The sequence below is a fragment of the Rhineura floridana genome, chromosome 4, assembly GCF_030035675.1.
Source record: "Rhineura floridana isolate rRhiFlo1 chromosome 4, rRhiFlo1.hap2, whole genome shotgun sequence".
NCBI classification, from domain to species: domain Eukaryota; kingdom Metazoa; phylum Chordata; class Lepidosauria; order Squamata; family Rhineuridae; genus Rhineura; species Rhineura floridana.
Window position 1 is genome coordinate 211456791 of NC_084483.1, and position 24054 is coordinate 211480844.

A 24054-nucleotide genomic window follows, 5' to 3' on the forward strand; every position below is an offset into this window, starting at 1 on the left:
CTGGTGAATGGGAGAAAGAATATAGCCCTTATCTTTGGGGCTCTTCTGGGAGGAGCCTCAGGCCATTGAGACTTTGGTTAGCAGTTTGGGGGTGGGGAGGAGGAAGGAGTGACTGTTGGGGTGGTGATACGTTGGCTTAACGCTTCCAGAAGGTGTCTGGGGCGCTTTTGTTTACTTTAAAGTTAGAAATGACAAAAGGGAGGACAGGCAGCAAGTTAGTGGACTTAGCAGGGGTGTGGTAACTCCAGTCGTGCTCTGCTCACATCCCTGCAACGGAGTTGGCCTCTCCAGGCCAAAACCAAGCTTCCTTCTGAGCAGTAAGCTGCTGTAGCAAAAGCTGCATTTTAGGGGTGCCTTGTAACAGTCCCCTCAAAAGGCAGCAGCAGCAGCAGTGCTAAATTGCAAACATGACTACATCTGGCTTTTGGTCCTTGCTTATGCCACCACTTCCTCCAGCTTGCTTGCCCCATTGCTGCCCTTCAAGCACCCCTTGGTGCATCTGTCCACTTACTTGACTTGGGAGGCTGCTTTGGTGCTGGGCGTCAGTCTCCTTGCCGCCTCCTTCTGCCTCCAGCCTCTTGCCCTCTTGGCAGTTGCGGCTTCCAAGGAGGTTGGGCCATCTGTATGCAGGCACCAGCAGCGGCACCCCTCCCACCCCGTGTTCTTTCCAGGTGGGGTCAGCCATGGCACGGAGCCGCCAGAGGCGTGGGGACGCCCAGTATGCCTTAACTGAGCAGTGTGAATTGCCTTGAATGGGGGTGTTCTGCATGGACATTCTTTTTTAAAAAGAGACCATTTGACGCATTCCCCCTCCCCCCAAAACCGGGCCTGCCTCAGTTGCATCCCTGTTCTAGGCTAGGCAGCAGCTCTGCCTCGGTCTCTTTCTCTGGGTGTGTGTGTGAGAGGGTGATTGTGCCTGGAGCAGCTTGCTGGGGACTTGTGGAGACCACAAAGTGGCTGCCTGTGTGTGTCTTGCCTCAGCTTCAGCCCTGCTATGCCTGGAGCATTGTCTTGTTCGTGGCACCCTCAGAGGCCATTGTGCAGGAGCAGCTAGGACCAGAGAGTGGTCTGGGGGGGGGGGGCGGGCTGAGTGAACCTGAGAAAAGGGGAATCCCTCTCTCCATTGGTGGGCGTTCAGGAAAAGGCCAGAAGCCGGCTGTTCTGTGTGTGTGTGAGAGACAGACAGACAGACAGACAGTTGGGACCCTCCTCTTCCCGTACCCTTCCTCCTAATTCAAGCTGACTAAATACAAGCCCCATTCATAGGAAGCTGCTCAGGATACACCTGCCCCTCCTCTGAGGCCCCTGGGGCCCTGCTTTGTGCGCAGACCCGCCTCCGTGCTGGGTCCAGCCCTGTCATGCTCCCCTGCAGCGGATACCCAGAACCGGGAAAGGCAGAGGGAACGGCCTCTTCTGCCGCTTCCAGCCAACGGCCTGCGTGTGTGTGTCATCCAGCTTCCACTCTGGGCCTGCTTTTTCTGGAGAGCTTGCTTTGGCTGGGGATTGGAGCTCACGCCGGAAAGATGGAGGAGCCGTGTGAGCACCCTCCCTCCCTCTGGCCAGTGCTGCATCCCCTTCCCTCTCCCCCCCCCATTGCTTCTGAGCTAGGTCACTCTCCTCTTGCACTTGACGGCAGCAGTCTTGTCCTCTGCTTTGGCCACCCTGCAGAGGTGGGGCAGGAGGGGGTGGCCTTGAGCCCCAGAGCAGCGGTTAGGAGGAGGGGGGAGGCCCAGTCTCTGACCAGCTGTGATTCTTCTTCAGTTGCCCCAGACACCATCAACAACCACGTGAAGACGTGTCGTGAGGAGCAGAAGAACCTGCACTTCTTTGCTCCGGAGTATGGTGGTAAGAGTGGGCGGGGGAGTTGGGGAGCTGCATCTCAGCTGTTGATTGGAGGGGGGGCAGCTCTGGCACATTAGTGCCTCCCTGACTCCCTCCTTGCTGTGTAGTCTGGGGCCCTTACCGGATTGCTGAGCAGCTCTGAATCGCCGCCTTGTTGATTCCTCCTCCTTTTGTGTTCCAGAAGTGGCCCATGTGACGACCGCAGTGGACATCTACTCCTTCGGGATGTGCGCGCTGGAGGTGAGGCAAGGAGAGCTGTAGGGAGGGGAGCAGGTGGGTTTGGGGGATAGCGTCTCCCACACACACACACACAGACACAATGTTTTCGCTCACAGGGAAGAGTGGCTTGTTTCCATGTCCTGTTCCTATCTGGACAGGATTAGGGAAATGTCTTCCCTCCCTCCCCCAAAGCAGGGAGGTAACCTGTTTTGTGATTTCTGAAAATTCCTCCTCCTGTGACAGGAGGAGAGGGAGAGAAAACCGTGTTTGGAAAGGAGAGAGCAAATGCCACCCCCCTTCTGCAAAGATGGGAGGGCGCTTTGGTTCATGCGTGTGACATGAAGGTTTTCTCCGTGGCTACTAATCGGTAGTTGCTGGTTGACCCCTTTGGTTCTCCAGATGCTGCAGTTGGCATGGGGTGAATATGCCTGTGGGGGTGGATGAGTGACCCTTGCTGAGCTCCTCCACGTCTGTCTCTGCAGATGGCAGTGCTGGAGATCCAGGGCAATGGTGAATCGTCTTATGTGTCACAGGAAGCAATTAACAATGCCATCCAGTTGCTAGAGGACCCCTTGCAGCGGGTAAGGCGTGTCTCAACAGTTGCGAAAAGTACCCTCCCTCTTCCCTGGGACTGGCCCAGGACATGGCCTTTACTGCCTCCTCCTCTTCCTCCCTTTCAGGAGTTCATTCAGAAGTGCCTGCAGTTGCAGCCCAGCAAGCGCCCCACAGCCCGTGAGCTCCTCTTCCACCAGGCCCTCTTTGAAGTGCCCTCTCTGAAGCTCTTGGCAGCCCACTGCATTGTGGGCCATCAGCGTGAGTATGGCCAGTGAGCTGCCGGGGCGGCGGTAGCAGCTGCCCAGAGCAGTTCAATACATGTAGTGACAAAATGAGGAAACCTCAACCCATGATCTGAAAACGGAGAGTGGAGGGTGTCTGAGAGGCCCTGAGCAGAGCAGTCCTTGCCGGACCCAGCCCAGATCCCTTCTGTGTCTTTGCAGCAGCCAGCCACAGCCCTCTTTGGAGACCCTCTCGGGCAGGGCATGATGGTACTAGCCTCTGCCAGTGAGTTTTTCTCCACTCTTTGTATCCAGAGCCTTCTCAGCATGGTGGACCCTGTTAGCTATCGTGACTGATAGTCCTGGCTAGGCCACCTCTTCCATTAATTGATCTGATCGGCTGATCCTGGTGGATCTCTCTGCATTTTGTGGTACCGAATGTTACCTGGGGACATCCCACAGCACAGTGGCAACCTGCTCTGTATACAGGAAGTTCCAGGGCCAATCCCTGGCGGGGGGGGGGGTCAGTGTCTGCCAGCGACGTCTGCTGCAGTCAGCTCTGTTGAGGCTCCCCACGTTCTAATAGCGCTTGAAGGGGAAGTAATCTTATAGGCTCCTTCGTACAGCTGGTCCTCCCTTTCCTCCCTTCTGTTGCATCTCTTCCTCCTCGTTATTTTTCCTAAATTAAAAAATCCCAGATGTTTTCATCTTCCCTTTTTAGAGAAGGTTCCCAACATGGTTGCCCTTCTGCAGCTCTACAAAACCCTTTTTGAGGCGCAGCGATCAGAACTGTGCACAGTATTGCAAGTGGGGTCTGGCCAACCCCTATCAAGTTGCGCTCCAGTCCTGCTTGCAAGCTTCCTGTAGGCATCTGGTTGGCCGTTGTGAGAACAGGATACTTTGGCCTGGTCCACATTGCAGGGCTCTTGTGTTGCTCTTACATGCTTAGGAAAGTGTTATAATGAACATTGTTTTTCACTGGGGTCTCCATCACATTCCTAAGGCTTCTCCCCTGGCCATTCACTGACCATTCAGATCCCATCAGGACATATGTGAAATTCAGCTTTTTTGCCCCAGTGCCATCCCTTTACTCTCACTTACCCTCAACCTCATTTGCCATCTTGTTGCCCACCTGCCCTGTTTGGAGAGATCCTTTGGGGCTTCTTGCAAACCACTTGACCTTCCTCTATCTTGAGTTATTTGCAAACTTGGCCAGTTTTTGACTGATCAGATCTTCCACTTCAGGTCATAGAGTCAGTCCCACTATCTGTAGCCCCTTGGGCAGCCCCACATTTTGCTTCCACTGTGAGAAGAATGGTTTGTTCTTCCCTCCCTCAGCTTCCTGTTTTCCAACCTGCCTCTGATTCTTCAGAAGAGGCAAGGAATGGAGGTTGTCCTTTGCCTTTCTTGGCAAGATTCTGCTGAAGGCAGCGGTGTTGCGCAAAGAGTCTGCAGTGCTCCCCTTTTGTCTTCTCACAGACATGATCCCAGAGAATGCACTGGAAGAAATGACCAAGAACTTGGACATGAGTGCTGTGCTGGCTGAGATCAACCACGCTGACCGTGAGGGTGTCCGAATGATGTGAGAATTGCCATAGGGGGGCGGGTGGGTGATGTGTAAACTTGGTGTCCGTTCCCAGGGGACTGGGGAGGGGTGGGATATGGGGAGGGGGATCAAACAGCAGAGACCTTGTATTGAGCCTTGAGTGACTTAGCCAGAGGTCTGTGCTTTCCCTGTCCCCCAGCTTCTCCCAGTCCCCAGCGCTGGAGTTAGACAAGTTTCTGGAGGATGTGAGGTGAGAACTTTGATTATTTCCCTTTCCCCCTCCTCCTCCTCCTGTGGTTGGGAGGGGGGCAGAGAGACTGTCCATGTGAGGAGAAGGTGACCCTGAACTAGCCAGTCTGGACTCTCCCTCCCTCCCTGCTTGCTTTCTCTCCTGCTTTTTGCTGCTCATTTGTGGAGTGGAGCCTGACTCTTCCCCTTCTGCCCTGCAGGAATGGCATCTACCCCCTCACTGCCTTTGGCCTGCCCCGGCCTCAGCAGCCACAGCAGGAGGTGGTGAAATCTCCCATTGCCCCCCCATCTGTCAAGACACCGACGCCGGAGCCTGCAGAAGTGGAGACTCGCAAAGTGAGTGGCTGCTCCCAGAGTGTAAGAGGAGCCTCCTAGATCAGGCTAGTGGCCCTTCTAAGGCCAGCATCCTGTTCCCACAGTGGCCGGCCAGAAGCTGATCATGGGAATCCTGGAAGCAGGCCCTGAGCGCAAGAGCACCCTCCCCTTTTGCCATTTCCAGCAACTGGCATTCGAGTACATCTTGCCCTCAACTGTGGAGGCAAAGCATAGCTGTCATGGCGGTTAGCCTTTTCTGCCATGCATTTGTCTGAACCTCTTTTAAAGCCATCCAAGTTGGTGGCCATCACTGCCTCTTGGGGGAGAGAATCCCATAGTTTAACTCTGTGCTGCTTGAAGGAGGACTTCCGTTTGTCTGTCCTGAATCTTTCAATATTCAGCTTCATTTGATGTCCCCAAGTTCTAATGTGATGAGAGAGAGCGCATTTCTCTGACCACTTTATACACGTCTATCAAATCACTTCTGACTTGCCTTTTCTCTAAACTAAAAAGCTTCAAATGCTGCATCCTTTCCTCATAGGGGAGCCACTCCACCCCCTCGATTCTTCTGTTTTCCCCTTTATGAAGCTTTCCCAAATCTAAAGCATCCTTGTTGCGGTGAGACAGCCAGAAATGTACACAGTATTCCAAATCCAGCCACACCATAGCGGCATTGTATAGCGGCGTTATGATAGCAGCAGTATTATTTTCAGTTCCTTTCCTAATGAAGCAATTCCTGCTGAGTGGTCAGAGCGTGTCGCAGCCTCTGCTCAGGGCCTCTCTCCTTGTGTCCCCCCCATCCTCCAGGTTGTGTTGATGCAGTGCAACATTGAGTCAGTAGAGGAGGGTGTGAAGCACCACGTAGGTACCTCCCTTGGGCCTGGGGCTTGATCCTGGGGAGCAGCCTCCCTTTCCCCTACTGCCCTGCTTGCAGCAGCCTGGGCCTGCTGTGCATTGGAGGCAGAGGGGGCACTGAGGGCCGGGGACTGAATCTGACTTGTGCTTCTTTCCTCTCCCCCCATTTCTGCCCGGTCAGTTGACGCTGCTGCTGAAACTGGAAGACAAACTGAACCGACACCTGAGCTGTGACCTGCTGCCCAGTAAGTCCAGGCCCTTCTCCCTCCCCCCTTCCTTCCGAGGCAGGCATGGGTGGTGGTGACCCCTCCTCATTCATCTCTCTTTCCCAGGTGACAATATCCAGGAACTGGCAGCAGAACTGGTCCAGCTGGGATTCATCAGTGAGGTAGGATCCTGCCCCTCCCATTCAGAAGCAGGCTTGCTCCTCTGTTCCTGTGGGGTGGGCGCATCATGCAGGGGGCTGGTCTCACAGCCCGTGTCTTCTCCCCTCTTGCAGGCTGATCAGAGCCGGCTGAGCTGTTTACTTGAAGAGGCGTTCAGCAAATTCTTCTTCTCCCGGAACGGGGCACTGGCAGCCGTCACAGTCTCCTCCTAAGGGCTGCCCGCTGCCAGCAGTGCCCCTGTGCTGCATCTCTGTAGGGTCCCACCCCAGACCGCCGCTGCCACCAATTCCAGCGTGGCTGTACCTCCTGTGTGTGCTGATGCTGCCAGGTGTCCTGCAGACAATCGCCGCCACTGCTGGGGGAGGGGGCAAGGTGGGGAGTGGGGGGGCGGTGTGCCTTGTCAGTATTATTTTCCCTGTGGCTAGTGGCCTCTCCCCTCCCCCCCAGCTCACATGCATGGAGTTTTGTTTTGCTTGAATTGTACAGAGTTTTTTTGCACAGCACGGAGATGTCTGTCTTGTTATTTAAAGGTGGGTGGAAGGGAGGGAGGAACGCTGGAGCTGGCTTCTACCCCACGCCTCCCTGGCCCTCCCTCTCTCACACTCACACACACACACACCCTGCTGTTTCCCCCTCACTCTCCCTGGCCGCGGCCTCTCCCTCCTCCAGGCTCTTCCCTCCTCCAGGCTGTTCCCTCCTCCAGGCTCTTCCCTCTCCCTTCCCCAGTTGCTTCACAGTCCTGGGTTGCACAGCAGTGAGACCCTTCTGGCCTTGGGGGAGGCGGGTGGGCGGAGTGGTATTAACATTGCAGGTGCAAGAGGCGGAGAGTAGCTGGCGAGGCCTTGGTCCAGCCTGGGGGAGGCCGCTGAGCCTTCACTTCTCCCAGCTGCTTCGGGGGGGGGGGCACCTCCGTCCCCAACAGGGCTGGAGCCACCTGATCAGTGAAATGTGCCTCCTCCCCTCCTGTATGCTGGGGATGCTCCAAGTGTTGTCTCTGTTCCTGTTTTTAATAAACTGTTTTGTAAATAAGCAGCTGCAGCCTGTTTATGCCTGGTTTGCCTTTAGCTGACATTTGGGGAGGGGCTGCTCCAGCTGAATGTCTGCAGAGGTCTTCCCGGTTACTCACTCATCTCCTACCTGTGTTGGGAAAGAGGTTGCTGTCAAGGCACAGTTTGAGCTCTGATGGATGCAAAGGCCATCTTGTGACTAGTGCCTCTTGAAATACGAACAGTTCCTTCCAGGTTCCTGGACTTAGTGAGACTTTGGACACCCCAGCAGCCAGTGAAGGGAGGACCTTCCTGCACCGTGTGTCAAAATCTCTTAGCCAGTAGAGGTGTGTGCAGAAAAGCAAAGCTGACTTGCAGGCCGGCCCCTCGGGCAGTTGATAGTGCTGGGGAGGCCTAGTATTCAACTCTCTCGCCCATCACAGCAAAAGGTATTCACCTCCCCACCACCCCATCTGCTGGTTCATCAGCTGTTGCTCAGGCTTTTAAGTCATCTTTTGCATCATAAAGAGTTAGAAAAATGCCCCCCATTATGAAAACCCATTTTCTGCGTGCTGAATTCTGTACCAAGGATTCCCATGCCTGAACTTTCATGGAATAGTTTTTAAGATGTTTTTATTCTTTTGTCACTTGTTTGCTGCCCATGGTTCCTTGTGGGAGGAAGGGCAGGATATAAATGTAACAATAACAACAAGAATAATCATAATTATTGAGGGAGATCATAGAATTGTAAAATAGTAGAGTTGGAAAGATCCTACAAGGCCATCAAGTCCAGCCCCCTGCTCAATGCAGAAATCCAAATCAAAGCATACGTGGCAGGTGGGCTTTCCAGCTGCCTCTTGAAGGCCTCCAGTGTTGGAGAGCCCACCACCTTCCTAGGTCATTGGTCCTATTGTACTGCTCTAACGGTTAGGAAATTTTTCCTGATGCTCAGTTGAAATCTGGCTTCTTGCAACTTGAGCCCATTATTCCATGTCCTGCACTCTGGCACGATCGAGAAGAGATCCCAGCCCTCCTCTGTGTGGCAACCTTTCATGTACTTGAAGAGTGCTATCATATCTCCCCTCAGTTGTCTCTTCTCAAGGCTAAGCATGCCCAGTTCTTTCAGCCTCTCCTCACAGGGCTTTGCTTCCAGTCCCCTGATCATTCTTGTTGCCCTCCTCTGAACCTAGTTTGCCTGCATCCTTAAAGTGCGGTGTCAAGATGAGGCCTAACCAGTGTTGAATAGAGGCAAACTAGTATTTGGAAGCTATATTTCTGCTAATGGTGCCTAAAATAGTATTTGCCTTTTTTGCAGCCACATTGCACTGTTGGCTCTTATTCAGCTTGCGATCAGCAACAATTCCAATACCCTTCTTGTATGTAGTATTGCTGAGTCAAGTGTCTACCTTCGTAGCCAGTCATTCACCCAGAGTATTTTTCTTTCCTTTTCTGCTCCCAAGTACGGGAAGGATGGATGAGAAAACTATCTGGGCCCCAAAGTCATTGTGAGTTTCCTTCCCAGAACTTCAAAGTCTGACATGATTTCTTCATAGCTGTGTTTGGCAGTATCATTCATTCCACATGGATGAGAAAAAAGAGATACCTGTCAGTGGGTTTTTATTAGCATTAGCAGTCCTTCAGTCACATCTCTTAATTCGTCTTCCAGGGAGGCAGCATACCTGGAGAGTCCATGGGTCTTTCCGGGATACTTGAGTTTCAATCCCATGCATTAGAGAGTCTCCTGCTACTGCTACTACTCTCTCCTTATTGTTATAGGGTGTGATTTCATTGCCTCTGGTTGACTGAGCTTCAGCCTCTCGGTCACTGTTGTGTGGGGTCCCTTGTAATTCTTCCTTTGCAGGCTGTCTCCCAGTCTCATTCTCAAGTACCTGAAAGCAGTTCCATAGTTCCACCGGTGCAAGATGGTCTTCCCCTTCTGCTCCTGTCACAGCTGGACATGATTTACAACAAGCACCACTCACCAACTGGTCTTGGTTCTGGGCCCACCCACTTTCGCACACTTGGGGAAGCTTTGGCGTTTCTCTCACGCGTGCACATGTGATGAGGGGAAACAGCTGCAGCTCAGTGGCAGTAGAACATCGTGCATACATAAGGTCCCACACTGAATCCCCGTTAGCGTCTTCCGGTAAAGCTGGGAAAGCGCCTCTGGAGAGCCATCGCTGCCAGTCAGTGTACACTATTCTGAGCCGGATGGGTCAGTGGCCTTAGCTGGCCCCTGTAGTGCTGGGTACGACAGCTGGGTTTTTTGCTTAAACCAGCTTGCACTTTGGAAGGGGTAGAAGAGCCTGGGTCGTCTCTAGCACTGGCAGCCCCAAGGCTACTCTTGAATGGCCGGAACCAGCCTCTTCTTCCTAGTGTGCAACAGTGGGAGTGGAAGGCTCAGAATGCTGCTCTTGAGTAACCCAGAGACCAATGCAGGGGTGGGGAAACTTTTTCAGCCCAGGGCCTGCATTGCCTTCAGGGGGCCATTTGCTGTGGGTGGGTGAAGCGATGGATGCGACAGGTTTCTGTACTGAACATTTCTCCACCTAGGCAATCGAGAGGACACGTTCCAGCCTTGAGGCAAGTGTGGAGTGGAGCCTGCCAAGGAGCTGTGCTGTTGGGGGGAGTGTTGGGTTGGGGGCAGAAAGAGAGGCTGGAGGGGTGCATTTGGCTCCCCCTGCACACAGTGCTCTGAAGCACAGCAAATCAAAGCAGCAAGGGGTGGCATTGGTGGCGCTGCATATGAGCAAGCGCTTTTCACCTCCTAGCAAGGACCCACAGTTGTAACTTAGGCAGCTTAGTCTAAGCACCTGGGGCTGATCCGCGCCTGAGCACTCGCGTCAGCTGACTGGGCCGCGCGCCCGCCTTCCCCCCGCCGCTGCCAAATGCCAGGCGCCGCTTTGCGCTTTCCGTGTCGCTCGTCCAGGCTGAGTTTTCCGGTGCAACACGCCTTTCTCTCCAGACAGCCGACCGTTCCCTCCTGGGCTGCCTCCGCGCTCCGCTTACAGCAAAGCCGCACTGGGCGGAGTCCTCAGTCCCGCCCCAGGGCGGCCGCAAGTCCGGATCAGGAAGCGGGATGGGGCGCGGCGGCGGGTCCGGTGAGTGGTCCGGCTTCGCCAGCAGCCCCCTTTCCTCCCCACGTGGCCTGCGGGAACTTGGCCACGGCCCGCCCACCCCTCGTGGGGCCGCAGCTGGTCCTTCGCCCCGCCCCCCTCGGAACCAAAGGCGAATAACAGCCTTTGGACTCCCCACACGCGACTCGACGGGGCCCCGAAGAGTTCGCGGGGCGAGGAAGGGCAGGAGCCGCCGCGGGGGGGGGGATTCCCAAGCCTCCTTCGCGCCTCAGCCTAGCGCCGCCCTGGGGAGCCCCTCCCCCTCTTGGGGGCTTGGTGCCCCGCCCCCGGGCTTTCCTTGCCTCCCATGGCGCGGCAGTCCTCACTAGCCTCCCTCCCTCCCTGCAGAGGCGGGCTGCAGAGCCCAGCGGTTAGCTCGCAGCGGCATCTCGCTGGTGGTCCTGGGCCACTTGACCTTGGTGCTGGGGGCCATCGTCCACGGCGCCCTCCTGCGCCACGTGGCCCGGCCCGCGCACACCATCACATTGGAGTACGCCGTGGCTAATGTCGTTGCGGTGGCTTCTGGGCTCTTGGTGAGTAAAGCCGGGGAGGGCTGCTTCGGGGTTCCTGTGCCCATCGTGGCTGACTTCGAATGACGGGGAAGGCTGCTGCTCGGCGACCCTTCCTGACCCTTCGGGGGGCTGTCTGGAGCCTGCCTGACTGGCAGGAGACGGGCATAACATAGCGAAGGCCTTTTCTGTCTTCCAGAGCATTGCTGCCGGCGTCCTGGCGATCCTGGTGTCCCGGAGCTTCTCCCACCGTTACCTGGTGAGTGCCCACCTTGCAGGGCCCTTGTCACTTTCCTGCTTGTCCGGAGGCAGGGTGCAGGGCACCTGGAGTAACAGTGCCACTCTTTACCTTTCAGGGTGCACCAGTGCCTTTGTATGCAGCCGCAGGGGCAAATTTGGGACAACCCTGGATGGCAGCTGGGCTCCAAGAGTTTCCAAAACTGCCATTTATGCCGCTGCTCCCCCTCCCCAATGCCTGGCCCTCCTGGCACCCCCCCCTTCCTCTACTGCCTAACCTTTCTGCTCTGAGCTTTGCTAAGAGACGCTCAACAAAACTGCTGTTGTTCCCAGCAGGATCTGGTTGGGGTTTAGGGTATTTCTAGGCCAGGATATGCTAACAGCTAGTTTTCTCCTTTCCCTGCCTCCCTTTCTGCTCAGCCTTGGATCCTGGTTGTTATCGCCCTGGCAAATGTCCTGATCTCAGGAGCCTGCTGCGTGGGGCTGGCACTTGCCATCTCCCTCACTGTTGTCAACAGTGGCCGTCATCTCTTTACCGGTTGCAACAGTTCTGCCCTTCCAGCTGATGCCCGCACTGTGATAACAAACGAGTGCCCTTTTGACACTACCCGCATCTATGTGAGTTGCATCCCCCCATTTGCCACTCCCCATTAGCACTCTCACCCCTCATCCCAACTCATGCTGCTCTACTCCTCACCCCTCTCCAGGACACAGCCCTGGTCCTCTGGCTTCCTTCCTTGTTGATGGCAGCAGTGGAAGCCGGTTTGTCTGCCTGGTGTTGCATAGCCTCCCTCTCTCTCTGTGGAGTTGGCCCCTCTTCAGCCTCCTACAAAGTGGCCCTGGTAAGAAGAGGACCCAACTTCCCCTCTCCCCATTCTGCCCCCTTTGCTCTTGCTGGGCAGCCCTTTTCGGCAGCCTGTTCTAGCTGGAGGCAGCCCTGCGCCCCAGATCGCCCTCTGGCTCCCTGCTGTGTCCTCAGTTGAAACACTTCTTTTTGCTTCTTCCTTTCCAGCTTCAGGCAGCTGCCCCACAGGAGGTGGCTGCTGAGGAAGGCTCTGAAGGGGAGCCTCACCACCAGCCTCTGGTTGAAATGGACGAGGAAGAGTGCTGCCTTTGAGAGTGGAGGGAAGAGAGTGACCCACTTTTGCTGCTAGACTGTCCTTCATGTTCTTGCACGGACAGATGGGCTTGTGTTCAAGGTGCAGAGCTGGCCAGGCAGGAATCTCTCCCAAATTGTTTTTTTTAAGTGTTTTTAAATTTGTATATTTGTTTTTAATGTTTTTAATTGTAAACCGCCCAGAGAGCTTCGGCTATGGGGCGGTATACAAATGTAATAATAATAATAATAATAAAATCCAACTGGTACTCCTCAACAGAGAGCTTTTACCTTACTTGTTCCTCACACTGTATACTGGCTGTGGCCATTTCTATCCCCCCCCCCAACCAGGATCCTGAGGGAAGGATAGTTGGTTCCTTCTTGGTCCAGCTGTGTGCTCCTTAAGAGTACCTGCAGTGATCTCCCTCATTCATGTCCCAGCTTGAAACTGTGGAGAGCAGCAGAACTGTGGGTGGGTGGACTGCCCCCCTAATACTTTTTACAATAAACAAATTTGTTATAGATAAAAAATTCTCCCTCCCTTTTTGTGCCCTCAAACTTTTAGGCTGGTTATGGGTCTGGAGGGAGGGCAGGACTTGCCTCTCATTCTCATTTGCCATGAAATAGCACCCCCCGCCACACCCTGGTGGAGGAGCCCTTTGCGTGGCTGTGATGTTCTTCCCCTGGCACCACCTGTGACGCTCTCACTCATGGCTACCAACAGTCAGGATCGTCGTGTTTATTTTTACCTCTCTCCGCTCTAGCACAGATCTCAAAATATCCCCCTGCTAGGCCACACTACCCAACACTCTGTGTATCCAGTATAGCCTGTAGACTGTGCCTTAGTCTCTTCCTGGCTATTTTGATACCTTGTGTCTGTGTGTTTAGGTAATTCCCAACCCCCCTGAAGCCTCTTGCCTATGAAGCTCACAGCTCTGGGTTGCTCTGTGGTACTGAATGCTGATACAATATCTCCTCTACCGCTACCACCATTAGATACAATTTCTTCTTCAACCTTGGTTACCCTGCCTTCCCCCCCTGGTCTGTGCACTCCAGCTAAGGAATCAGGCTTTAAGTAAACCAAGAAAATATTTATTGCTAACACTTGGAATAATAAGATTACTTATAGATTTTGTTGACAAGCATATGGTTTCATATATAATTCTCTTATGTTCTTAATTCTTAATATATGCCTCAGAACTCCTAATCCAATCTCTCAACAGCCACCTTCTCTCTACAACAACCTTCAACACCCACGTTTTTCAACCGTCATCCTCTCATTTATATCGTCAGGCATTCAAACACACAGCCAATCATCATCCAGCATTATACAGCCCATGTACTCCCCCTTCTCACTCACTCCACTTACCATATTTACATTAACATACAGGAACATCACAGTGGCCACCTCAGGGGGAACAGGGCAGGGAGAGGCGGCTTTTCTGGCCAAGCCGTACTAGGATCAGACCTGCTGCTGGAATTTACCTCTTTTCAGAACCAGGAACCAATTTGGCAGAGAGAATTTGTCTCATCAGGACAGGGTTGTTAAAACAAAAAGGGATTGCGAAGAGCTCCAAAAAGACCTCTGCAAACTGAATGGGCGGAAAAATGGCAAATGCTACTAGCCATGATGGCTGTGCTCTGCCACCCTAGTCAGAGGCAGCATGCTTCTGAAAACCAGTTGCTGGAAGCCTCAGGAGGGGAGAGTGTTCTTGCACTCGGGTCCTGCTTGCGGGCTTCCCCCAGGCACCTGGTTGGCCACTGTGAGAACAGGATGCTGGACTAGATGGGCCACTGGCCTGATCCAGCAGGCTCTTCTTATGTTCTAATCATAGAATAGTAGGGTTGGAAGGGACCTATAAGGCCATCCAGTCTAACCCCCTGTGCAATGCAGAGATCCAAATCAAAGCATTCCCGACAGATGGCTGTCCAGCTGCCTCTTGGATGCCTCCAGCAATGGTGAGCTGCTGTAAACACAGAATGCTGGACCAGAGACTTTTGGCCTAATCAGGCAGGCTCTTCTGATATTCTTACACATCTGCACGCCCATGCCCCCACCTCATGCATACCAGAAGATTGTTCCTACGGTGAGACGGAGAAGAAGCAGTTGCAGTCCAGGGTGGCACTGGGGTGGACGGAGCAGTTTCAGTCTCTACCCAGCCCAGCAGTATGATCAGAGCAAACATCCCCCTCCCAACACTGGTTTGCAGGTTACCCACCCCTGCCCTGGTTGGCGTCATCAGAGTAGCCAGTGAGAGTTGCTTCAGGTGCTGTCTCCGTGTTGTGTTGGTTCTTCACTTCCCCAACCCCCAAGCAATGTTTACTGTTAGAAGTTCTGGCCTAGGTGGGTCTTGGGTCAACGCAGCAAGGAACCACCCGTAGACTCCTCCTCTGCAACCTCTCTGCTCCTCTTCAGTACATTCGCCATTGCTCCTAAGGTGGTGGACGAGCCTCAGCAGAGAGTGGCTGGTGCTCTAGAGCTTGCCTGCCGGCATCCTTGGAGGTCAGGGATCCTCAAACCCCACCCCCCAAAGAGGCCACGAAAGCAAGATGTACAAACAGGAAGTTTAATAAGACAACAAAGGCTTGGAGGATGACAAGGGGCAGGGCCTGGCAGGGGCCTGGGTCACTGGAAGGAGAAGCTGGTGCTGGGCAGCCCCCCACACCACTGGCTGATGAACTTGAGGACATCCTGGCAGGAGGGGCTGTGCGACATCTGCAAGAGACGGCGAGAGGAGTCAGAGAGCAAGCCAGCCTCCCAGGCCCCCTTCTGCAGCTTCCGCTACCTCACCCTCCTAGCGCCTTCAGGCCTCCACCCCCCCTCACCTTGACAGCCATGAGGAACTTGTTCCAGCTTTCCTTGTTTGCCTCTTTGCCCGGGTGCTTGAACTCCACCTTGTTCCTCAGCACAGGGTAGCCTGGCAGTGGGGGGAGAGGAGAAGCCTGTCAGGGCAGCCTTGCCCGCCCACCCGTTGCACCAAGGCAGGGCAAGGCTCTCTTCCCCTCCTTTGGGTGCCTGGCCTGGACAGAGACCACGTCTCCCTTTGTGCTCCTCGGCCTCTGGGGCACCCTGGGCAGCATTCCTGGTGGAGGACGAGCAACCCCAGAGATGAAGGGAAATGTTCAAGCCATTTAATTTCCATGCACACTTGCAAGCGACCAAGAGCAAAGGCTCCGAGAGGTTCCTGGCTCCCCTTGTTCCCTTCTTTTGATTTTAAAAACACATAATCCAGTCATGATAAATGCAGACTTCATGCAAGTTTCTGAGGTACCTATGAAGCAGGTCTGTGACTCAGAGAAATGGTTGTGTGATTTTTATCGGTAACTAAACATTATATTTGCATTCACTCTGTGTGGGGAAGAAGTCACGGGGGGAACTGCGAGGGCCCTGGCTGCAAAGAACAGTAGGAGGCTGGAGGGCATGGCTGCTGCTCTCAGGTCCGGCTTCCCATAATGGGCACCTGCTTGGGCACGAGATGGCCTGATCCAGCTCATCTTATGTGCTTCAGAGAATTGAGTTGGGCACTGGATGGAGGAAGGCCTTCAGCTCTCTCTGCCTGGGAAGTCTTGGAAATGAGGAGACAAGGCCGGAGCCTTCCTCTCCCTCCTCACATGGGCATCACCACCCAAGAAAGATGGTGACATATGCCTGCCTGCTTCTTCTCTCACAGGGGGGAAGGCCTCTTCTAAGACGGTGCTAGGGCGGCAACGTCTTGCTGGTGGCAAGGGGCGCAGCTTGGGAAAGGACCAGCGTAGCTCACTGCTTGGCATGCAGATGCTCCCAGCTTCAGTCCCAGCAGCTCTAGGTCAGGGTGGGAGAGACCTTGGCTTGAACACTGTACAGCCGCTGCCCGTCAGGATAAACAAGACTGCGCTAGACAGACCAGTGGTATGCCTTGGGGTAAGGCAGACTCTTGCGTTCCTATGAAGCGCCATTTCAGAAGAAGCATTCCCTAATCCTGCGACAAACCAAAGGAAGGATCCAAAGGAGGGAGGGAGGAATACCTCTTGCAAGACAGCACCTTCTGTCGGTCTTGCAAAAATCTGCTGCCTTGATTACAGGCACACTGCAATCCACCACAAAGTTCTTAATGGATTAACCAGCCCTATGACTGCTATGACAACTGGACAAATGCAAAGGAAGATCAACACAGAAGAGATGACATGTGATTGGCTAAAAACCCCAAGGGTTTCCTGTGCCAGCCTGACCTACAGACTGTGCTTTCATTGGGGAAGATGAGAGAGGGGTGCGACAGTGGTCTTCTCCTCCCTGAAGGGCTGTCAGTCCCACGGAAGGTGGAGCAGAGTGGTTCTCCCAGTTGCTCCAGAGGGCAGGACTAGAACTTGGTGGGTGGAAAGGTCAGAGAAGCAGGTTTCAGCTGGACGGCAAGAGGAAACTTCCCCACAGCAAGCAAGAGCTGCTTGACAGGGCTGGGGGCTCCCCTTTGCTGAAGCAGAGGCCACATTGCCATCCGTTAAGGATGCTGTACCTGCAGAGCCTGTGCAGAAGAGGAGGCTGGACTTGATGGCCTCCAGGGCCCCTTCTGCCCACGAGGGGAAGAGCAGCAGAGGGAGCGCCTCCCAAGGCCCTAGATTTGGCTCTGGTCCTGTTTCTCCCCCCATTCATTCACCCCCTCACCTGAGATGAGGCATGGCAGGGAGCGCACGCCAGTGCTCACTGCCACCAGAGAGGCCTCGTAGGTGTCGCGCTCATCCCGGGGCAGCACCTGCTCCAGCCGCTGGTCCATGGAGACGGTGAGGACCCAGTCGCGGGTCTCCTCACGCTGCTCCTCCTGCCACAAGGAGGGGAGGGGAAGTGCCTCTCAGTGGGAGTGACAGAGAAACTCCCAGGGATGGGGCAGGACTATTCCCCTTCTCCCATGGCCCCCCAAAACCACCAACCTGCCCTCCCCAGACAGACACACGCAGACTGGGGCTGGGTGCTCACCGAGAGATGCTGCTTGGCAGGCAGGGGCACTTCAAAGGGGATGTCTGTGTTTTGGAAGTCCGAGTGGTCCAGGGCGTCCAGGGAGCCCTCCTCAATTGCCTGGGCAGAGCAAACACCGTCAGTGGGCAAAGGAGGGCAGCCCCCAATTCCGGCCTAGCTCAAGCCCCACCCCCGGCAACACTCACATCCGTCAGGTCCAGGAAGTGGTTCAGGAAGATGAAGGCCATGTTCTCCCAACCGACTCCCTGGACAAGGGAGAGAGGGAGAAAGAGGGAGGGGGATGAGGCTGCTCTGGCATCTCCTGCCTCCCACGCACACCCCTGGGCTGGTTGCCAAACGAGCCTGTAAGGCTCTTCCTTCTCTTGGCCTGACTGGCCAGCAGTAGCCAGGGCTTGCTCCAATCAGGGACTCCAGCCTGGACGGGGCTGTGCTTCAGCCAAGCACCACCTTCCCTCCTCCTGCGCCCCCCCCCCACGGGGCTGGGTGGGAGTCAAGAGAGCCACACTGAATGTGGGTGTGGCCTCAGGTAGCCAATGGAAGAAGGGGGAGGAGTCCAAATCTCCACCCAACCTGGCTGGGCAGGTGCCACCTGGGCATACAGGAGGCCCTCCAGGTCCCATCTCCATCTTGCATGGCCAGCCGGTGTCGCAGCAGACGGTCCTGGACTGAACACACAGACTCAGGTCGAGGTCTGTGGGCAGAATGCTGAACAAAGTGCCTCCACCTCCAGGGCCATTTCGAAGTGGAAGGGGAAGCGTCCAGCCAGCAATCCACACCCCAGAGAGAGAGCAGGGGTGAAGGGGGCAGGCAGGAAGGCTTCACCTCCCACCGCAGTTCTTTCCACCAGTGGCTGGGCTTTGTTTTGCCCTTGAAATCAGCTGGGGTGGCTCCTGGGGGTGCTTCTGGGCAAATCTCTCTGCCCAGCTCCTCAACATCACCCCGCTCCCTCCGACTCCTGAGGGTCCTCTGGATGTGGCTAAGGGAAGCCAGGAAAGGCACCACCAATCCAGGCAGCACTCCTCATGGGACAGCCTTGTGTGGCTCAGAGAATGGAGGGAAAGGCAAGCGTGAGGACAAGGCCTTTGGGTGACAAGATGCACCAGAGTGGGAATGAGTGAGTAGGTAGGTTCCACATCTATGGAGCAGGCTAGCAACATTCCTGTCCCCAGGAGGCGTCCAAGGAGCCAGCCAGTTCCCCATCATGGCTGGACTAGCCTCAGGTGCCCTCCCCCCATTTAGTCAATGTGCAACGCACATCCCTTTTCTGCCTCTGACCTTGGCTGCTGTCCCGGCTTCATAGAATGCCTTGTCTGCGGGGATGATCTCCGTGTGACGCAACAAGGCGATGGAGAGCTTGGCTGCCACAGTGTCCTGAAGGCAATGGGCCCATAATCAGCCACAAACCCCCACTGTAGTTCTGATCCAACACCGCACCCCACTGTCCAGGCCTCACACTCAAGCAAAGTCCCTCTTCGTCCAACTTGACCGAGTTGCATCTGGCTCTCAAGATCAAAAGAGATTTCTTGCCCTTAAGTGCAAGCAGGGCCAAGTGAGATATTCCAGAACTTTCTATGCTGATCTTGGAGCAGGATGTGTGCCTCCATTTGTGAGAGGGGAAAGAGGCCTAAGGAATGGGGGAGAACGAGTCTGGCTCTTCCCACTCCTCAATCTGAGATGTGGAGCAGCTACCACCATGGGGGGAAGGAGATGGACATGCAAGATGACCGGAATGACTGACCATGGTGGGACCATTGCTCTTTGAAAGGGATGATCCTCCCCTTCCTCATGCACATCTCAAATGGCTGCATCCTCCCAATTACAGCTGATGTTTAAAACACCCCAAATTAAACTAGGAAAGAGCCTCGTGTCACCCTCTCCCTCTAGAGTCACACAAAAAATTGGGCTGGTTATTTTTGTCAGCAGCCAAGCAAGTGCAAGTGCGCATTTCTCTCCCTTGTGGTCTAGAGTATCCAAAATGCTCATGGTGACAAAGCAGAGCCTGCCAGGCCCAGCTAAACATGCGGAGGAGGAAGCTCCTTCCTGAGGATGGAGGCTCTCAGAAGCCGGGGGTTGGGGGAGGCATGCGAGCCCCATCATTTCAGCTCCTAGGCTGGGCATAGGGGTCATGGTGAGACAAGAGCAATCCAGTCACACTGGCTTGGAAACTCTGGACAATGGAAGAAAAACTAAGTGGGGCCTTTGGGAAATAGTTTCCTCTCAGCATGCTCTCTCTTTGAGTACTGAAAGGTTGGTATCTAAAATTGCGGGAGGAAAGTAGTTTGGGCCACTCAGGTATTGAGCAATATTATTTATATAAAAGTTAAAAAGAAAAGGAGCTAGAAGACATCCCTGGGGAACCCCTCTGAAAGTAGGAATAAGTTCAGATAGTAGACCATTTGCTCCAAGTCTGACCCTGAGCGAAGTACTAGAGTATAACATCTGAATTAAATAGAGTAATCTCCTATCAATATTAGTTACTAAAAGCTTTTGCCACAGTCGCTCACGGTCAATAGTATCAAGGCGGAGGAGAAATCCACAAAGGTGGCAAATAGCTCTTTCCTGTTACTGAAAGCATATTTCTGAATTAAATGCAGAAGGATAAAGCATTGATCTATCATAGATTTTCCTTTGCAGAACCCCGCTTGTTCTTCAGCAAGGACCGCGTTTTCCGCAGCCCATTGTTCCAATTTACCCAGCAGGTATTTAGCATATAGTTTGGCAGCCACATCCATAAGACTAATAGGTCTAAAATGTTTCGGGTTTGCTTTAGATCCCTTCTTATGGATGGGCACAACTATACTGACATCCCAATCCGATGGGATATTTCCATGGTGGTTAATAAATGTAAAGATTTTAGCTAAAACTGGTGACCACCAATCTGGGTTGGATTTAAACAATTCTGCCGGTAACATATCTTCACCAGGAGCCTTTTTTGTCGGAAGAGAATTAATCAATATTGCTACTTCATCCAAGGTGACAGGGTCCCACTTCTGACAGCAATCGAGAGGAGTCAATTTTAAAAGCGGGGAGGTATCTATTAAAGAGGCAGTATTAATCACTGAGAAAAGATCTGCAAAATGTGCGCGCCATTGTTCTGAGGTAATTTGATTATGCAAAGGGGTATAACCCTCCCTTAACCCCTTGCAATCAGCTCCCAGAACCTTGCCAAATTCTTTTCCAGAGAGGCAAGGCCAAGCTCTCTCCATTGATGACAAATAAAGTTTTCTTTTTTTGAACGCAGGAGTTTTTATATCCTCTACGTAAAAGAATATAAGTTTCAAAAGTTTCTGAGGAGTCAGCCTGCCTTAAATTACTTATGGCTCTTAAAAGGGCGCATTTATAAGTGGCACATTGCTTATCAAACCAGCCATGTTTTATCTGTCTGGTCAGATGAGAAGAGGTCAGTAAGGGCCTAACTGCTGTTATTATTTTATTATAAAATTCCAATGGATCTGGAGACTTTAATCTCAATCACACAAATTGGGATGAGAAGGTTACTTAGAAGTTTAGATAAATTCTGTACCAAGGAACACTTACTGATTAATTATGGTCTTTGGTAGGAAGAGGAAAACTCACACTTGGAATCTAAATGCTAAACCGATAGAACAACAACACAGTATCAGATATTTGGGTATGAGATTTAGTGCTAATCTCACATGGAAACCCCATTTTGCAGCAACCAAATTGAAGGCCTCTCTTTCTACTCACCCGTTGCTTCGTTTTTATAACATCAAAGGCGGGAGCCTGGTTGCTCCTACTCTTGAAGTATTCAAGAGAAAAATAATCCCCCAGCTCCTCTATGGAGCCGAGATTTGGGGATACGCGTACTCCCCCTCCTTAGAGTGCCTTCAAAATTCCTTTTTAAGATCTATCTTGGCGGTTCCCCGAGGCATTCCAATAGCCCTAATGAGGATGGAAACTGGACTGCACTCATTACAATCAGCGGTGCACTCCACGCTGGCACTGTACTGGCTTAAGTTGGCCGGTATGAGTGAATTGCGACTCCCCAAGAAATGTCTACTTCAGCAATTACAAAATCCATCCTCATCTTCGTGGTTCAAACGGACCAAGTCAATACTCGCATTCTATGGGATAAGTATAGATATGTTGCCATCTAATCTAACCCATCTCAACGAGCGAAGTCCCTTCTTAGAGAAAGAATACATCTCTACTCCAAAAGATGGGATCTGTATGCTGTCACTCACTCGGCCTTTTCCCTTTGGTACCCTTTGTTTAAAACAGGCTTTGGCATGGAACATTATTTTGTTTATTTAACTTCTAGAACTTTAAGAAAATCGTTTACCGCTCTCCGTTTCAAACAATGCCCTCGGCCCTTTTGGAAGGAAGATAAGTAAACACTCCATCAGAGATTATGTATTTGTAAGTCAGGGGAAACTGAGGACATTGCCCATTATTTATTAAACTGTTTGCTGTATACCGCCCCAAGGCTCAAATTTCTTTGCCCAATTCTTTTAATTCTTGCAGATAGATCTATCATGGAGCAAATTTGCACACTTTTAGCTGGCTTGGATCCGCACATAACCCTCCAAGTAGCTAAATTTGCCATAGCAGCGGGCAAAATTAGAGCGAGAACACAAAAACAATTATCCTAATCTTGATATTGCAAATTTTGTAAATGATTTTAGGCTGGTTTGAATTTTTTTAAGCTTAATTAATATTAATTGTTTTTAAGTTTTTAAATTCATGTTATCTATACATATCATGTTCTTTGTTGTTGTATGTTTATTTCGGGTACTTATTTTTATGTATTGTGGCGGCCAATGGCTATGAACAATAAACAATTTTCAATTTCAATTTCTCTTTGAGTATGTTGCTCCATGGGCATAGAAACAAGAGCAAAATGCAGGCTTTTATCAGAGACAATTCTGTCATTCTGTGGTTGGTGGTTAAGAAGGTTGCAGTTTGATTCCTGTTCAAGGCTAAAGATGAACTCTCAAAGGAAAAAATGTGGCTATGCCAACAGCAAGAGAGGGAGAGGGGTCCAAAACAGCCTGCCAGCCAAGGGGAGCTCCTCACAAGGGCAGCCAGAGCAGAGCATAGCCAATGACTAGGCCAACAGGAGCTATTTGCTCACGGCTGGAAAGAGATGGTTGCCAGCTGAGTCAGCCCTGCAATCTTTGCTACTGTCTTAAAATCTGAAATTGTTGCTTTACGCACAATCGGACGCTTCCTTTCAAGACTACAGCAATCCACAGGTCCATGTGCCTTGGGAAGGTGAGGTGGCTGCTGTCATGAGCTGGAGGTGGAACCAGCCACAGATTGGGGGAAAGAGGACCCCCCCCCCCGGCCCCTCTGTTATTCTCTCACCAGTTGTTTGATGCTTTGGGCTGCAGCCCGTGTGGCATAGTAGTGGGACACAAGCAACATGGTTTCAAACTCCTCGTGAGCTGGCGTGTTTGCTTCGCTGGACTTCATGAGGTTCTCGGACTATGGGAAGAAGGGAAGGATTTTAGGTCACTGGCAACCTGCAAGAATCACACCATCATTCCAGGCTAGCGGAAGAAGTCCTTTGCTGCTTCCTTCAATGAGAGGGACAATTAATGCAAAAGGCCCTGATTTGTTTTGGTTTTCCTATGCTAGCTATTAGATTTTGGTATTGTGGACATTTCAAATGGTTTTAAACTGGTTTGTGTGGTTTGTTTTATGTGTTCAGTCGCTGCTAGCAATTCCCACCAACTCTCTTATTCAGAGGCATTCCTCCTCAGGCAGGCGTGTCTGGGGGAAAACGGCTTTGGAGGCAAAAGGTTCCCCATGTCTAGATGGACCATTGGTCTGACTTAGTATGAGGCAGCCTCTTGTGTTCCTAGAAGAACCGCAAGATTCAGTCTTCAGTCCCTCACAGGAGCCTCTCTAGCTGCAAGGACAGGAAGAACTTGTGTCACAGGTGCATCCTTTGGTATGGCCTTTGCCCTCCCCCGCCAGGTGAATTCTGCTTGCAAGATGGTTGGATCTGAGTCCTCTGGGCCTGTCTTTTTCCAAGACTAGAGAAAATAGCTTTCCTTTGAGAGCCGGGATGCTTCTGAGGCACTGAGCCTCTTCCCTGTTAAGCGAACCGCCCTAAACCCTTCTGGCCCTAATTTGGCCTGCGAGGCAGTTCCCCACAAGCCATGGCCCCCTACCCCACACCCTGATGTCTGTGGTGTCAGGTGAGGAGCAAGAGGAGGCATGGCTGCCAATGCACAACTGGCAGCTTAAACTGCAGGCCCTGCTGAGGGTGGGGGAACCTAGGACCTGGCCCTCTGGCTGGACCCAATTCCCCACCCCTTCCCTAAGCAGACTGTGCTGTGTGGCTCCAGTGCAGCATAGGACATCAACGCAAACAGTGGGTATCTCTGCAGCAGCAGCAGCGTATTGTGGGCTGCCTGTGATATTTCATGGTTTTGGCCCTTTCAAGGTCTCCAAGATTAAAGAAAATGTGTAAAGGTTGTGAGATGAACACTTAGTCTTCAGTGAAAAAGTCCCAGTTACAAGATGCCCATGTGCTGTTCTTTCACTACTCCTCCCTATCTGCAGACTGGGCAGCCTCTCTCTGTTTAACCAGCTGCTAGAAGATGGCTGCTGAGTCTGGGAAGACATCCAAGAGGGAGAGGAGAGAACATGTGGAAGTGATGTCTTTTTTAAAGCCTGCAGCTCATGCCCTGTTATGCTTTTAAAAGGCGACACTAAACTAATCAACCCTCGGGGGAGGGGGAAGGAGACACTATGTGTGCAGCCTTCACACTGCCTGTAAAAGAGCCAGAATGGAGCTGTTCATGGCCAGTCCTAGCAACTGAGCCAAAGAGACAAGAGAAGCAAGACTACTGAATGAAGACTATTGAAGCAAGACTGCTTAAAAGAGGCTGCCGATAAGATCACAAAGCTACAGAAGCTGCCGAAGAAAATTAATTAAACAAAAGCTACTGAAGCATGTCTGCTAATTATGGCTAAAGATAAGATTACAAAGCCAGTCATTG

General features: G+C 52.6%; 3 protein-coding genes across 5 annotated transcripts in view; 2 read left to right on the plus strand and 1 right to left on the minus strand.

Annotated features, from left to right (window-relative positions):
- NRBP1 (nuclear receptor binding protein 1) overlaps positions 1-7217 on the plus strand; it is a 40211-nt gene extending 32994 nt beyond the window's left edge. For both annotated transcript variants that reach the window (XM_061625986.1, XM_061625987.1), the window contains 11 exons: positions 1762-1845; positions 2024-2082; positions 2544-2642; positions 2742-2874; positions 4317-4419; positions 4583-4633; positions 4833-4968; positions 5755-5808; positions 5984-6047; positions 6135-6190; positions 6302-7217. In XM_061625986.1, the coding sequence (XP_061481970.1) occupies positions 1762-1845; positions 2024-2082; positions 2544-2642; positions 2742-2874; positions 4317-4419; positions 4583-4633; positions 4833-4968; positions 5755-5808; positions 5984-6047; positions 6135-6190; positions 6302-6400 (938 nt within the window). In that variant the 3' untranslated portion in view covers positions 6401-7217. The remainder of the gene's footprint in view (positions 1-1761; positions 1846-2023; positions 2083-2543; positions 2643-2741; positions 2875-4316; positions 4420-4582; positions 4634-4832; positions 4969-5754; positions 5809-5983; positions 6048-6134; positions 6191-6301) is intronic.
- A 2763-nt stretch (positions 7218-9980) lies between these two features.
- On the plus strand, positions 9981-12409 carry KRTCAP3 (keratinocyte associated protein 3). The gene is made up of 6 exons (XM_061625994.1): positions 9981-10275; positions 10639-10823; positions 10999-11058; positions 11457-11654; positions 11744-11878; positions 12049-12409. The coding sequence occupies exons 1-6, from the start codon at positions 10254-10256 to the stop codon at positions 12151-12153; spliced, it is 705 nt and encodes a 234-aa protein (XP_061481978.1). The 5' UTR covers positions 9981-10253; the 3' UTR covers positions 12154-12409.
- Positions 12410-14685: 2276 nt separating this feature from the next.
- Positions 14686-24054, minus strand: part of IFT172 (intraflagellar transport 172) — a 42746-nt gene continuing 33377 nt past the window's right edge. For both annotated transcript variants that reach the window (XM_061625996.1, XM_061625997.1), the window contains 7 exons: positions 22409-22528; positions 18356-18451; positions 17266-17325; positions 17081-17179; positions 16772-16925; positions 14959-15050; positions 14686-14848 (listed from right to left, as the gene is read on the minus strand). In XM_061625996.1, the coding sequence (XP_061481980.1) occupies positions 14759-14848; positions 14959-15050; positions 16772-16925; positions 17081-17179; positions 17266-17325; positions 18356-18451; positions 22409-22528 (711 nt within the window). In that variant the 3' untranslated portion in view covers positions 14686-14758. The remainder of the gene's footprint in view (positions 14849-14958; positions 15051-16771; positions 16926-17080; positions 17180-17265; positions 17326-18355; positions 18452-22408; positions 22529-24054) is intronic.

Excerpts from the sequence above, each read along its gene's own strand:
- KRTCAP3 (XM_061625994.1), top strand. The coding sequence starts at position 10,254 with ATGGGGCGCGGCGGCGGGTCCG. Across the intron at positions 10,276-10,638 it reads GGGGCGCGGCGGCGGGTCCG|AGGCGGGCTGCAGAGCCCAG; the intron begins GTGAGTGGTCCG and ends CCCTCCCTGCAG. Across the intron at positions 10,824-10,998 it reads CGGTGGCTTCTGGGCTCTTG|AGCATTGCTGCCGGCGTCCT; the intron begins GTGAGTAAAGCC and ends TCTGTCTTCCAG.